This window comes from Rhincodon typus, chromosome 6, assembly GCF_021869965.1.
Source record: "Rhincodon typus isolate 14 chromosome 6, sRhiTyp1.1, whole genome shotgun sequence".
NCBI lineage: Eukaryota > Metazoa > Chordata > Chondrichthyes > Orectolobiformes > Rhincodontidae > Rhincodon > Rhincodon typus.
Window position 1 is genome coordinate 57,210,760 of NC_063337.1, and position 15,562 is coordinate 57,226,321.

General features: G+C 41.9%; 1 protein-coding gene across 1 annotated transcript in view; it reads right to left on the reverse strand.

Moving 5' to 3' along the window:
* LOC109931073 (NADP-dependent malic enzyme-like) overlaps nt 1-15,562 on the reverse strand; it is a 169,560-nt gene that overhangs the window by 12,614 nt on the left and 141,384 nt on the right. Inside the window, exons 11-12 of the mRNA XM_048598202.1 lie at nt 12,386-12,491; nt 586-728 (exon numbers count right to left, since the gene is read on the reverse strand). Coding sequence (XP_048454159.1) covers nt 586-728; nt 12,386-12,491 — 249 coding nt within the window. The remainder of the gene's footprint in view (nt 1-585; nt 729-12,385; nt 12,492-15,562) is intronic.

Sequence of the window (15,562 nt, forward strand, 5' to 3'; positions counted from 1 at the left end):
TCCATCACAGGCAAGTAGGGAGAAATCCACTCAGTGCAGGATTAGCTATGCAGGCCAAGATATATTCCTTTGTTACAGCACTCGCTGCTGTACTTCAGGAATTATTTAAAGGTTGCAAGATAACATTCCGGACCAGTGAAGGCATTGTGTCAGAGGCTGGGCCAAGAGGTTTAATGTGTGTTGGAAAATTAAGCGGGTGATGTCTCTGGAGGGGTGTGAGTCAGTGATGAGTCACAGGTTTCGTTCCATAGGTGTCTAAAAGTTACAGCAACCTTTCCTGGGTAGCCATTAAGTTTAAGTGAGTTGGAACTCTCCAAATTCTCCAACTTTAAGGGGTTTTTTTCAGAGGGTTCCAGACTTAGAGAAATTACCCATCAAAATTTTCAATTTCCTCGGCAATTCCCTCAGAGTCAGCTGTGTCGGAGTTTTGCATGGTCCCAATATGTAACTCCAGTCCACTTGGCAGAAATGATCCTGGCTATTGGAATTTCTGGGCCAATGTAACCTACATTATTTCTATGAAACATGTCTTTGAATAAATTGAGAACTTGGCTAGACATAGCAAATATAACATAGATTTCTTACTTCTGTCAGACGATAACACTCCTCTGCTGTGCACTCTGATTTGCTGGTAGGATTACTCAAAGCAAAAATAATTGGATGTTTATTAAATGAAGCCATTTCCTTTAATATTTGCTCTGTAAATGCTCCCCCAATAGCTGCTACACCTGGAAAAATACAAAGCAAAAATAGTGTGGCTATTTAACTTAAGAAGTTTTGACATTAAATCATTTGAAGATTCGAACACTTACATCTTGCGTGTCTCATATCAGTTCTGTATAATTATAACAATACTATCTGGCATTTTTCCAGGATCATAGACTAAAAAGAGGAGGGAGCAAAATGGCAGGAGGGAGCAAAATGGCATCTTTCATCTAACAATTAGAATGAAAGGGTTTTAAACCTTTCTTCTTTTCACAAAAAGAAATTTGAAATAATCGTTTGAAGAAAAGTGTAGTACTTTAATACAATGGCTGCAAACATTGACTGCGCATCTAAAGATTAGCTTTTTCTCTTGAGGCTATTAAGGGACACTTTTTATGTATGACTAGAAAGTCACAAAACTTAAAAATCAATTCATGTGTAATTTCAGAATTGTTTTGTCTTCCTTCAGCTGACAAGAGATGCCAATGACTGCAGCAGAGGAACCATAAAAAGAAAAAAAAAGACCAAGAGTTAAAATAGAAAATGACACTTCTTGTCAATTTCAAAAGGGTTTCAAATGGCTTTACAACTAAGCCAGGTTGTTTGATGCGTAAACTGGCCAAGATAAAGAAACTTCTTCCTATGCACTAATCAAATTCTACACGATCAAACCATTGGTAAGAATGAGGGACCTGGACATGAGGCAAATTCACACTTGTCAAACAACTCAACTCACCAAAGGTTCCATTATGTCTTTGTGTCACAGCTTCAACAGTTATAGGGGGTCCATGGGTCCAACACTAGCCTCAGTGGAGTTTGCACAGCCTCTCATTTAACTGGGACAAGTGACTGCAAGCATCACTTTACCCAAAAAAACTAATGGCTCTCCATTCAACCATGGAAGGCGATGGAGGTTCTGGCTGTAATTATGACATTCTTGGCACTGAGTAAGATAGCTAACATACAACTGTGAAAAATAATCCCAACGTTGGAAGTTCTGATCATTTGCCTGTACTCATGGGGCACATTCTTTTTGTACACCACCAACAATTCAGTGGAGTTCACCGATACTACTGACTTGAACTTGAGTGTGAGAACATAGGAACAGGAGGAGGTCATTCAGTCCACTGAGCTTGTCCTGCTATTCAATACGATCATGGTTGATCAAACACTTCAACATACTAAAGGACAGCATACACTTCAGGACAGTAAAGCAAATTATAGCTTAACTATTCATGACTTGAGGGAACTGCCACATGGGGGCAATGCCATTATTTCAAAATTTAACAATTCTGAGGGCATAGGAACATAAAAATGTGGAGTTCTTGCCAATTCCAGCTCCTTCCTATATTTAAGAGACCAACAAAATGGGATCACGGAATACTTGGTGTAAAACAAAAGCTACTAAATCTTGAGAGACACTTGTCTAATTTCAATCACACACAACAATTCCATGCATTTCCACCTTTGTATTACTGTTCTACTTCATCTCTGCCTCTGCTATTTGCTGCTTATTCATACATTTATCATCTTGAGACCTGACTGCACTCTTTCACATTCTATTCTATGTAAAGTTGATATTATGTGCTGTCCATGTCTTTAGTTTCACCAAATCATAATTTAGAGTGAAAGGCAGGAGGTTTAGAGGGGATTTGCAGAAAAGTGTTTTCACCCAGATGGTGGCGAGGGCCTGGAATGCAGTTGTTAGGATGGTGGTTGAGGCTGGTAATCTCACAATATTCAAAAAGTACTTGGATGACCATTTGAAGTGTCATAATATTCAAGGCTATGGACCTAGTGTGGGAAAGTGGGACTTGTGCAGGTACCAGTATATTTTTGGCAGTACAGACTTGATGGGCCAAAGATCCTTTACTGTATGACTTTATGATTCTATGAAATCCCACTCACTATCATTCTTTTGCTCACTGACCTGCATTGACTCTCAACCAAACAATTCCCAAATTTTAAAATTTTCATCTTAGTTTTCAAATCCTCCCAACATTTCCATACACTCTAAACAGAAAAAAAAAACAAAGAACTGCAGATGCTCGAAAATAGAAATTACTTGAAAAGCTCAGCAGGTCTGGCAGCATCTGTACAGAAAATTTTGAAGAAGGGTCACTGGGCCTGTAACGTTAACTCTGCTTTCTCTCCACAGATGCTGCCAGACCTGCCGAATTTTTCTAGCAATTTCTGTTTTTGTCTCTGTGAACTCCTCCAGCTCCACAGCCATTCAAAATATCTGGGCTCAACCAATTCTAGTGTTTTGAGGATCACTGATTTTAACTGTCCCATTAATAGAGGCTTCACCTTCACTGCCTAAGTCTGAAAGTCTGGAATTCCCTCCTTGAGCTCTCGATCTTCCTTTTAAGAGGCCCCTTAAAACCTACATCTAATACTAAGCTTTTGGCCATCTAGTCTAATACCCCGCTAAGTCACCTGTTATCTAGTTCTATTATATAACAATCTTGTAAACCACCTTGGGAATATTTTAGAGATAGCAAGAACTGCAGATGCTGGAGTCAGAGGTAATACAATGTGGAGTTGGAGGAACACAGCAGGCCAGGCAGCGTCAGAGGAGCAGAAAAGTTGACGTTTCGGGTCAGGGCCCTTCTTCAGAAATCTTCAGGAATATTTTATCCTTTATAAGGCACCATATAAATACAAGTATTTTCTGCATCGGTTTCTAACCTAGCTTCCCTTCCTTTAGCAGTCCTCAGACAACTCAGAATTTAAAAAAGTGTGCAAAATCCATTCGCCCTGTTTCTTCAGTACCAGCTTTCAATATCACTACAGAAACATGGGAACTTGAATCTGGTAACCTCAGTTAAAGACACATTTCGACTTGTCTTTCATGCTTCATTTCAAGAGCCATAAATAACAGACTGGCTAAACAAGTCTAATGTTGCAGGAAGGGAGCAAATGACAGAAAATGCAGTAAGGTTGTCGCCAATGTAAAATATTTGAGTAAAGGAAGTGTGTCAGCAATATGGAAACTTGATTTCCTCAAGCTACGATTATGAACACATGATGGGAGAATACAAATGACCAGAATCTGATAGAGTGGAAGGCGGAATAGAAAAAACTAGATGACAGATACCAAGATTGGGTGGGCTTTTACTACCTAGCTATATTTCCTTAAAATGAACACAAAGATGACTGAAAAAAGAAACTTATTTGTCCAAAAAAGTATTGGTTGACACTTTTACTCAACAATAAGATTCAACACATAGAACATAGAACAGTACAGGCCCTTTGGCCCACGATGTTGTGCCGAACTTTTACTCTAAACCTTACCCTATCTAACCTCCACCCCTATCTTATACTTCATGAAGTCTAAGTCTCAATTACCCTGGGGCAGGGCCTTTGGGACCGCTAGGAGCACTTTATTATTAAATTGTACATTTTTTGTGTGATATATCATAATTCATGTCCATTAATAATTATTCATTATTTTGTCACTGTTCATGATGGCATATAGTACTAACTACAGACTTATGTGCACTAACCATCCTATTCAAACTAACGGAGAAGCGCAATACCGTACCAGGTTACAACCCACTTAACGGTGCGGTTACATTCCACTTGAAAGTGCAGTCACGCATAACGCACTATGTACACAACTCCATTTAACAAGGCTGACATTCCACTATGGCGTGCAGTCATGTGTAACGACTAACAAAACTGCATAAAGACAACTGGATAAAACATTTTTATACTTCCGCACCAAAAGTAGTGTTTTTCATACTAAAATCTAGCCTTGAATAAATGCGATCTCCAACCCTTTACTCTAAACACCTCTCCAGCCGATGTGGCTCCAAGAAGCATTCAAAGGTGACAAGTGGATTAGCCCTCTTCTTTAAAAGTAAAATGCTACTTCCTTGCAGACTTTCTTGTACTAGACAATGCATATTACGATTTGTAGGTGATAGGATTTACCTTGCCCCAAGTTTTTATTCAATGCCGTGCATATAGCAACCTTTAACCTACTCATAAAACTATCAGTGCTATGTCCAGAACTGCACGACTTTGAATGAATGAGGGTATGAATGAAACTGACAGTGTTACTATAACAGAGGTCACTATGAAACTGAATGAATGAATGAGCTATAGCAAACAGAACCCACAGATAAACACAGCTGCGAAACTAAATGAATAGTAAATAGTAAAACTGAACAATAGTAAATAAAAGTCAGAGACAGCCGTGATTGAAAGAAATCCAAACTTTTACTTAAAACACAGATACATTTTTATCAACACTCTAACTCTGGAAATAACAGGACTAACACCTTTTGAATTATGCGAGGACACTCTAATCTCATTAGAATAACCATTAGCAATAACCGCTAACACTTAGCAAGTGTTTAAATCATCTCTGATTTCCTGCAAGACAGTTTTTGTACAATAGCCATTACTTAGCACTCAAGTGTTAGAAGGTTGATGTATGCTCAAATTCTGTATAAAAGAGGCTACTTTTGAGCTATGATTTTGGGATTCTATTTTCGCTTTACATCATGCTGCTGTGAATGTGCAATAAAGAGGCTATTTTCGCCACTCACTGATCCTAGTCATCTGGTTCTTTGAACACAATCTCAATCTCACAACTTGGCGTAGTTGGCAGGACACTGGGGACACTGTTGAAACTGACCGGTCACGGACATTATCAGAAGGTTAGTAGCACCCTTCTCAGTCATGATCTAGTCCCTGAACACAGCCCGAGCCTTTCATGAGTATTCTATCTTTTTGGATCCCACGTGCCTAGAGCTAGAAGTCTCAAAATCGACTGAAATAGGTCTAGGACAAGGAGTCCACAGTAAGACATTGTCTATGGCATGAGATTTTGGGTAATCATGTGTGACCCCAGTAACCTCCAAAGGCGGGCTTGCCCCTCCTGACATAACAGAGGAGGGAATGCTGCGGCAGTTACTGAAGTACTCTGAAGTACAGTTTTTGCTAGGGAAGACTCTAACTAGAATCAAACAGAAATATAATGTTCCAAAAGGACAGTGGTCCCTGGAGGACATGAAACGGGTCTGGGGAAAAATCACCCAGCAGAAGAATAAGGACAAGGTTAAATGGTCCCTTACATTGATGGCACAACTCTGCCAAAGAAATGAAATCATGACCCTGTCAGCCCATTATCGAGAAGTAAATAATCTTAAAGATCAAATAAAAGCAATGCATGAACAGCTACAGAAGGAAAGATCCAAATGGGAGGAAGTTGAGCTTAAAAATCAGGAGCTTGTAAAGGAGAATAAAAAAACTGAAGGATGAACTGACAGCTTTGTCAGGTTCCCTCCCCAGTTCCCAAGCCAATACAGAATCTGTACCCTCCACCTGTGACGTCCAGGAAGTGGTTAAGTGAAATAAAGCTATAGCTCTTGAGACCAAAGGATCCTCCAGCAGCGACAGTGATGAAGACTACACATCCCCAACACCATTTTTACGAGCCCTTAAAAACAAAAAGGTAAAAATTGAGAAAATGGTGAGGCAAAGATTAGAGGATGGCAAGGAGGTGGATGTTCCAGTAAGGCAGACTGAAAACCACATCATACATGTACCCTGAAAACATTGACAGGTGGTCTAAAGAAATGCCTCACCCAAAGAAAGAGCCAATGAAAACCTGGGAAAGCCTAAACCGGTTAAGGGGAATATACCTGCTCCATGGGATGAGGTACAAATTCTGACTGTAATAGTTACCAAAAAAGAAAGACACCACCTCCATGAAGCAGTCAAAGGGGCCCTTGGGGAGTATGAGCAGGAGCTGCAAGCTGGCTGGACAGCAATAAAACAGTGGTTACAGGGATATAGTCCACCTCAGACTGATTGGACAAAGGTCACTGCCTGTTGTCAAAAGGCCACTGAGGAAGTCCTGAAACATGAGGAAAGGTTTAGGGCAACTGGAAGGAATGTGCAGGGGTCCCAAATGAGAAGGATGATAGAGATTTTGAAAACTATGACAGCAGCCCACTGATATCTGCCGGACTTAAAGCGGAGCTCACTAAAATGCTGAAGCTGGCTAAACCAGATTGGGACTAGAGGGGGACCAAATACTATGAACCGGTTGACCGAGCCCACCAGCTCGACCGGGATATGGGGGCCAGGGGTGAGTCCTACAGACAGGACAAGTGGGACAGACCCCCAGTAGCCCTGGAAAAACCCAGGACAGATGCCCAGGCAAGTGTTACATCTGTGGGAACGAAGGCAAAGAGGGAAAGGGCAGAGCTCCCCAAAAGGGCCCGAAGGAAAGAGAGACCCCTATGGCAGGAAGTAATCAGTTTAAAAGGCTGTCCACTCAGCTGCAGCAGGAACTGCTAAACATGACAAAAAACTGAATGAGCCCGCCCCATGCCCCTCCATGCTCTTACTGGCTTTATGCCAGCAGAGTGGAGATGGACTGTATGTGACCATGAAGGCAGCTGAGCTAGACATTGAATGTTTCTTGGAGAGACTACCCTAGAAATATGAAACCAAACTGCCGCTGGACAGGAAAGTGAGGGCAGCTTACAAAGCTGGAGCTGATAAGATTGAAATTAAAAGAACCAAACCCATAAACATTGCATTCGGCCCCCACGAGTTGGTAACCTATGCACTTGTAGGACCTGTGGCACCGCCGCTCCTCAGAATGGATATCCTCACCCAATTAAGTTCATCCTTACACTTTGATGATGGATGAATGACATGATCCATCAGCGCCCTACCGAGGGAAGAATTAAAGAACAACTTATCTGGTCTAAAGACAAGGATAACGCGGGTTACTGTAAATGGAACCCGTGGTCTTCACAGGGACGCCCCCGCCTTGCACCAAACAGTATCCCATTAGCCTGATGTCAATTACAGGAATGCTCCCAATAATTCAAAGCCTAGAGGAAAGGGGCACGGGGCGGGCTCATTCAGTTTTTTGTCATGCTTAGCAGTTCCTGTTGCAGCTGAGTGGACAGCCTTTTAAACTGATTACTTCCTGCCATAGGGGTCTCTCTTTCCTTCGGGCCCTTTTGGGGAGCTCTGCCCTTTCCCCCTTTGCCTTCCTTCCCACAGATGTAACACTTGCCTGGGCATCTGTCCTGGGTTTTTCCAGGGCTACTGGGGGTCTGTCCCACTTGTCCTGGTGTGGCCCATCCTGAAGGCAAGTGGGGAATGGTGACTGACTGTAGACTATAGGAAGGCTAATCAGTGCATTGATCAGAAGGCCCCACTGGTAGCTGACCCCTCTACTATATTTAGTGCCTTAACACCAGACCACAAGTGGTTTTCAGTTATAGATATATATATCGCTGAATGTTTTTAAGGCAAGGCTAGATAAATTTTTGAACAGTAAAGGAATTGAGGGTTATGGTGAGTGGGCGGGTAAGTGGAGCTGAGTCTCAAAAAGATCAGCCATGATCTTATTAAATGGCGGGGCAGGATCGAGGGGCCAGATGGCCTACTCCTGCTCCTAGTTCTTATGTTCTTATATGACTAATGGCTTCTGGTCAGTATCCCTAGCACCTGAAGTACTCTTGCGGTTTGCCTTTACTGTACGGCAACAACAATACACACGGACCCGACTTCCACAGGGATTCCACAACAGCCCAACTGTGTACCACCTCTGTCAAATGCCACCAACCGGGTCAGTTATCATTCAGTACGTGGATGATATACTGGCAGCTTCCGAAACAGAAAGACAACACGAGATAGATCTTAAAACTCTTCAAAATCACCTGCAACGAAAAGGCCATAAAGCTAGTACGGAAAAGGCTCAGTTTGCCCAGAAAGAGGTGCTTTATCTGGGGCAGAAAATCTCCCAGTGGAAAAGGGAGATCACCCAGGGTTGGACTGCAGCCATACACACTGTCAAACAGCCTACAACTACTCGTGAATTGAGGGCCTTCCTTTGTTTATGCAATTTTAACCGGTGCTGGGTTGACTCATACACCCAACTGGCCCAGCCCCTGACAGACATCCTGAAGGGAAAACGGGACTCAAAAGAACATTGACACGGGAACAGGAAGAAGCCTTCCAGGACCTGAAAAAAAGCACTTTGTTCCGCACCAGCATTGGGGATTCCTAATAACGGAAAACCCTTCACATTGTTTGTGCGTGAGGAGGAGGAATACATGACAAAAGTACTGGCCCAGGAACACGGGGACAGACTAAGACCTGTCGGATACTATTGAGGGAAATTGGACAGTGTAGCCCTCGGGTGGGCAGCTTTTTGAGAGCGGTACAAACTACATGCAAGGTGGTGGAAGTCACTGCAAGTCTGTTGTTGGACCAGAAATTAACTGTTAAATACTCGCATGCTGTGCACACTTCGTTCTCAATGAACAGTGTATCCCAGGTGAATGCTGCTCAATGGACCCAGTGGACAACAGTTCTGAAAGTCTCTAACCTACATATAATTCATGCAAGCCCAGTCAATCCAGCCACGCTATTGCATTTACTGACAGAAGAACAGGAAAACGACTATGGCTGCACTGGGATCATGCAGGAAGGAGGACAACAATCAAATGATGGATGAGGCTTTACAAAACCCAGACCTCATCCTTTACACTGACAGATCTTTGTTTGTGGAGAAGGGTATAAGGAAAGCTGGACGGGCTGTCACGACACTCCACACTGTCATAACGTTGGGTAGCCTACCACACCCCCCCCCCCCCCCCCCCCCCCCCCGCCCCCCCCCCCCACCCCGGCACATCAGCACAGCAAGTGGAGTTACGGGCTCTAACTGAAGCCTGCAGAGTAGCAGAGAATCAATCTGCCAGCATCTACACGGACTGCCACTATGCTTTTGGAGTTGCCCATGACTTTGGCCAGCTATGAAAGCAGCGCAGATTCCTAACTGCTGCAGGTACCCCCATCAGGAACAGGACTTAATTCAAGGACCTGCTGGATGCTCTCCAGTTACCCAAAAAAGTGGCCATATTAAAGTGTAAAGCCCACACTGAAGACAGCAACGTAGAAGCCCAGGGCAATGCAGCCAGAAGAGCCACCTCCAATCACTCCTGTCATGAGCCTCAATGCACGTCTGCTGCCTCAACACTGGGACAACAAATCAAGATCTGCAAACAATGCAGCGTGAATGTTCCCGAAAGGAAAAATGGGAAGGACTGTAAACAGACACAGGTTACGCGAAGACGGAATCTGGAGGCACCGGGAATCAAACCGACAAATTGCACCCACTGCCCTGATGCCATATCTTGCACAACAATTCCACTACTGGGGACATTTGGGGCCAGAACAGATGACAGCCCGGTTCGAGTGCAGCTGGTGGGGATGAGGCTTTAAAATATATGTTCAAGCGATAGTGGACTGTTGCCTCACTTGCCAGAAAAACAACCCAGGGACCAGAGTGGAAGTCTCCCAAGAGAAAGCACCAGCACCTCCAGGTCCATTCCAGTATTTGCAGGTTGTTTATTTCTCACTCCCACACTGTCAGGGATACTCATACGTCTTGGTAATTGTGGGTAGGTTTTCAAGATGGGTAGAAGCTACGCCCATGAGAAAGGCCACAGCCAACCACACAGCCAAGGTACTGTGTAGAGATTACATACCCCAATGGGGGCTACCCATCAGCATTGACTTGGATCAGGGGACCTATTTCACAGGAACAGTGTGTCAGGAGGTCTGCCGGTTGTTGAGAATCAACTGGAATTTTCACTGTTCCTATCATCCTCAGTCATCAGGACAGGTGGAAAGGATAAATAAGACCCTGAAACAACGGCTGGCTAAATACCACCAGGAAGAAATGCCCTGGCCACGGGCATTAGCAATATTTCCTGATTTACAGCATCCGCAGTTCTTTCAGTTTTTACAAATCACTCAGAATCAAGCTAAACACAATATCCTAATTGGAGAATCAAGTGATCTGAAGCATTCCCCAGCACAATGCAAAAATTTTAGTAATGTAACAGCTCCCAGTGTCATAAAAATCCCTAAATGCAATAACCTGCATTTGATATAAAAAAAACACCCTGCAACAGCGATGAATTTATTAATTCAGGAGATTCCACAGTGTTAAAAAGACTAAAAGTTCCGTGCACCTATGGAGTTCATGCTGGCTCCCTGTGGAACAATCTAGTCAGACTCATTCTCCTCCTTCAGCTCCATAATCCTCTAAGATTATTTATTTCAAGTACCTATCCAATTATCTTTTGAGATTATTCATTTTCTCTGCTTCCACTATCCTCAAAGGCAAAAACGTTCTGGGTCATTACCACCAAAAACAATTGCTTTATACTTTATTTCCTAATCAACCTGTTCAGAGATGTTATTACACACCTCTGGGGCAGGTGGGACTTGAACCCAGGTCTCCTGGCGCACAGGTATGGGCATTACCACTGCACCATATGTACCAGCAGTACGTTTTATAATAGTGGAAAGAACAGACACATCTGCAGTCTGTGGGTACAATTTGTTCATTTGTACTAAATATATGGATAGTGTGCATATTCCTTGCACAAAAGCACAGCCAAATGTTATCAATGTGAGGGCTATAAAAGCATTAAAATATCAGAAACAAGAAATCACTGTCCTTACCAACCCTCAAAATATATTTTTTAAAATAAATACTTCATTATCAGGATTTTAGAAGGTCACTGGAGGATGCCAGACCGTGATATTGAAAATACAAGCAGTCGTATCCTTTAACCCCGTAGCCTGACAGAAACTGCAAATCTACATGGTAATCTTACAGTAATTGGTTTCTACAAGTTTCCCTGATTTGGGCATTTGAAATCACTTTAAACAATCTCTTAAAAATAACAAATACTTACAGAAGATGATACCCCTAAAGATAATCTTAACTGACGTTTTATATTGCAAAATAACTTGAACACTGTTGAAAATTTAAACATGTTGCCAACGTTTTCATCTTGTACTCATCAGACCTAGCATAAGAGTGCCAAATTTCAAATGATTTCAACAATTTACATTGCAGGAGAAAAAGGTGCAGGTTCAATGTCAAATTGAATCTGATTGTCTAGACACTGACATGGAGGAAATGACAGGGAACCATATGCTTCTGAGTAAGTCAAAAACAAAAGATGCAACCCTCAACATATTCCTTTTATTTGCAAAGAACAGATCCCTGCATGTGAATATATGTCACTTCTAGCAACTGTAAATAATTATCTTAAATTGGTTGGTTGTGTGGTAATTGTTCAGCAAGTGCTGCTCAAGAGCAGAATCATCCAACTTCCACTTTTCTAGTGATATAGGAATGTCAGTGAGTTGCATTTTTCACTAAGATAGTAACCACAACAATGTTGCTGCCCCATTGATTACATTTATTTGACCAAACATCAAGTTATTATAAATGTGTACTGATTGGAGAAGGGTGGCGGAGAACAAGATTGCAGGCTACAGGACTGGTTAGAGCCTAAAGTTCGACTTTGTGTTGTGGACTCAAGTACTGAGGACTACATTGAACATTTTCAATTTGATTTCATTAACAGCATTTCTCTAAACTGCAAGAAGTAGCAAACTTTCTTTTCTGGTGTTTTAAATCCAGATGCGAAGAAAAACAAATTCCAATTAAACTTCAGGATTTAGCAAGTCCTTTGCATTTTTTAAAAAAGTGGAGTTTTTAATGCTCCAATTTAAGACATATTAATACTTCTCCATATCCATGGCAGCTCAGTGTCACAATCTTACACTAAAGCTCAGCATGAACAAAGGTAACATTCATTCTTTAACTTACCAATTAAAGCTGTTGGTTTAATTTTGCGAACAACTTCTTCCAGGCTACTTATTGGCTGATGATCCTGAGCAAACACCTGCTTTTCGTGGGTCAAGTGGGTTCTTCCCTGCACAAGATGAGAATGAAGAATACACAGTAAGAATAATATGGATTTTATACACACAGCACTTCCACTTCATATGTGGCAGAATCTGCCTCTCGTGGATTAGTCTCTTTAGCCATTGGCAACAGAGAACCCTTTGAAACTACCTGAATCTGAACAGAGTTGGTTTGCTGCATGTCCATCATCATGATCATGGGAGGGTGTTGACAATGATGCATGCAGTGGATCAAATTTCAACCACTGTTTCTTTCACATGAATTAAAAAAGGTTAGACTAAATTCACACCATCAAATCAAGAGCAGTGTTACAAGATTAGATCTGAATCAATAACACTTGGTTTGGCATATTTGCTTTAACGTGGAGCATGTTGCTGCTGTTTCTAACCAACAGTACTTGCATACCTTGAAAACTGTTCCAAAGTATTTCATAATGGTGTGAGGGGCAAAGAATAAGGAAATAATTCCTTGAAGGCTGTAGGAAGGAGGAGGGGGATGTGGAAGGGTTGCTGGGTGGGAAGGGAAAATAGTGAATTACAGATTTATTTCTTCAGCTAGTCATTTAAAGGTTGTTTCTTAAATGGATAGACAGATGGAAGAGGATTGAGAAGAAAATTCTGGAAATAGGATCTTTCGACAATGTGAAGTCTTGTTGTCAATGACAGGGTAAAGGAAGTGGATGCACAAGGGGGTTAAAGTTAAGACTAGTGGGTTTGGATTGGCTTTTGGATGGGGTGCGAAAATGAAGTTGGGTAGTAGGGTTGTTGATATCTGGAGACAGAAAATGGCAAACCACATACAGATTTATAAATAAGGAAGCGAATCTTATATGTGAGGCACTAAGACGAGTTGGAGCCAACTGAGGTCAGTGAGAATGGGTGCGGTGGGCAAGCATAACTTACGGATGAAGGAAAACCAGGCAGGAGGCAACAACACCAAATTATATTTGCATAGCAATTTTAATGCAATGAAACAGTCCAAGGTGCTTAAGAAGAACATAATAAGTCAAAGCACAACACCAAGCCATATTAGGAGATATAAGGTCAGACAACTAAAAACCTAGTCAAAGAAGGTTTTAAGAAGAATCTTAAAGGAGGAAATTGCAGTGGAGAGGCAAAGGCAGGATATTTCACAACATGGCACTCAGGCAATTGAAGGTACAGCCACAAATGGAAGCAATTGTAATGGGAATGAAGAGGCCAGAATTAAAGGAATGCCAAATCTCACAGGGTTGTGGGCCTGGAGGAGATTATAGAAATAATGTCGAGGTAAGGCTACAAAGGGGATTAAAAATGAGAATGGGGATTTTAAAGTAAAGACATTACTGAAAGACAACGTATGTCAGTTAGCAGAGGGGTGGGAAATAAGGGAATGGGATTTGCTGCCAGTTGAGATGTGGGCTGCTGAATTATGGATGACCTCAAGTGTGGGAGCATTTAAATGGTCAAGTCTGGAAGAGATAAGTTATCAAGAAGAGCTTCAGCAGCAGATGAGCTGAGGTAAGGATGTAAGAATCCATGGCATTGAATTATTAAAACATTTCTTTTCGTGGTATGGATGTTGCTGGCAAGGTCAGCATTTATTGTCCATTGCGAATTGCTCTTGAGAAGGTGATGGATGACCAATCTTCTTGAACTGCTGCAGTCCATATGATGTACATGTGCACCTCCAGTGCTGGCAGCAATTTAAGACAAGACCTAAGAGGTGAAATAGGTCATTTGATCTATCAAGTGTGCTCCACCATTCAATGGGATCATGGCTGACTTGCTCCACTTTCCTGTCTTTTCCCCATAATTCGCAATCCCCTCACTTAACCTCAGCTTTGAATATACTTAATGGTCAAGCCCCTACAGCTCTGAGGTGAAGTTCTACAGATTCACTACCCTCAGAGAAGAAACTCTTTCTAATCTGTCATGTTCCAGATTAGGCCCACTAGTCCTAGACTCTCCCACAAGGGAAACAACCTCTCCACACCTACCTTGTCAAGCCCCCTTAGTTTCAATAAGGTTGTCTTTCCTTCTAAATGCCTATGAGTCAGGCCCAACCTACTCAACCTCTCCTCATGAAACAATACCTCCGTACCTGGGATCAACTTTGTGAACCTTCCCTGGACTGCCTCCAATGTCAGAGTATCTTCCCTCAGGTATATTCTAGGTGTGATGTAACTAGCATCTTGTATAGTTTTAGCTATACTTCCCTATTTTTTAACTCCATTCCCTGAAGTAAAGGCGAATATTCCATTTGCCTTCCTAATCACCTACTCTATTTACAATGCTCATTTTTTTTTTGTGATTTAAGTACAGACCCCCAATCCCATTGTGTTTCAGCTTTCTGCAATTCTTCTTCATTTAAATGATATGCAACTCCTCTACTCTTCCTGCAAAAGTGCAAAACCTCACATTTTCCCACGTTATCTTCCATCTGCCTTGTTTTCTCTTGTCATTAATATATGTTGTAAATAATTGTGGGCCCAGCACTGATCCTTGTAGCACTCTCCCAGTTTACAGTTTTCCATCCTGAAAATGCTCCCCTTTATCACAAATCTCTGTGTTCTATTAGTTAAGCCAATTCTCTACCCATGCGAATATAATACCCCAACACCATGGGCACTTATCTTATTAAGTAGCCTACTGTGTAATATCTCATGAAACACCTTTTGGAAATCCAAATATATCACATTCACTGATTCCTCTTTATTTATCCTGCTTGTTACCTCCTCAAAGAATTCTAATAAATTTCTTAAGTGTGATTTCCCCTTTATGAAAGCATGTTGACTCTATTTGAATACAATGTATATTTCTAAATGCTCCCACCTTGCTTACTTATGTGGCTGGTGATCTTTGTAAAACTGGGCATATAGAGTTGGGAACTCAGCTCAGGGTCAAACTGAACATCTCGGCTGCAAATGCGAACAATATGGTTTAGACTGAGGTAACAGTTTGTTTCCCACAATGAAGTGGAAGAGTCATGCCGCATCCTAGACTGGATGTTAAACAGCAATTCAACAACATAAATGCAGTGGAGAGTTCAAGGGGGTGGTGTGGTGGAGCAGGGTGCCATCAAGATACATGTTTAAGG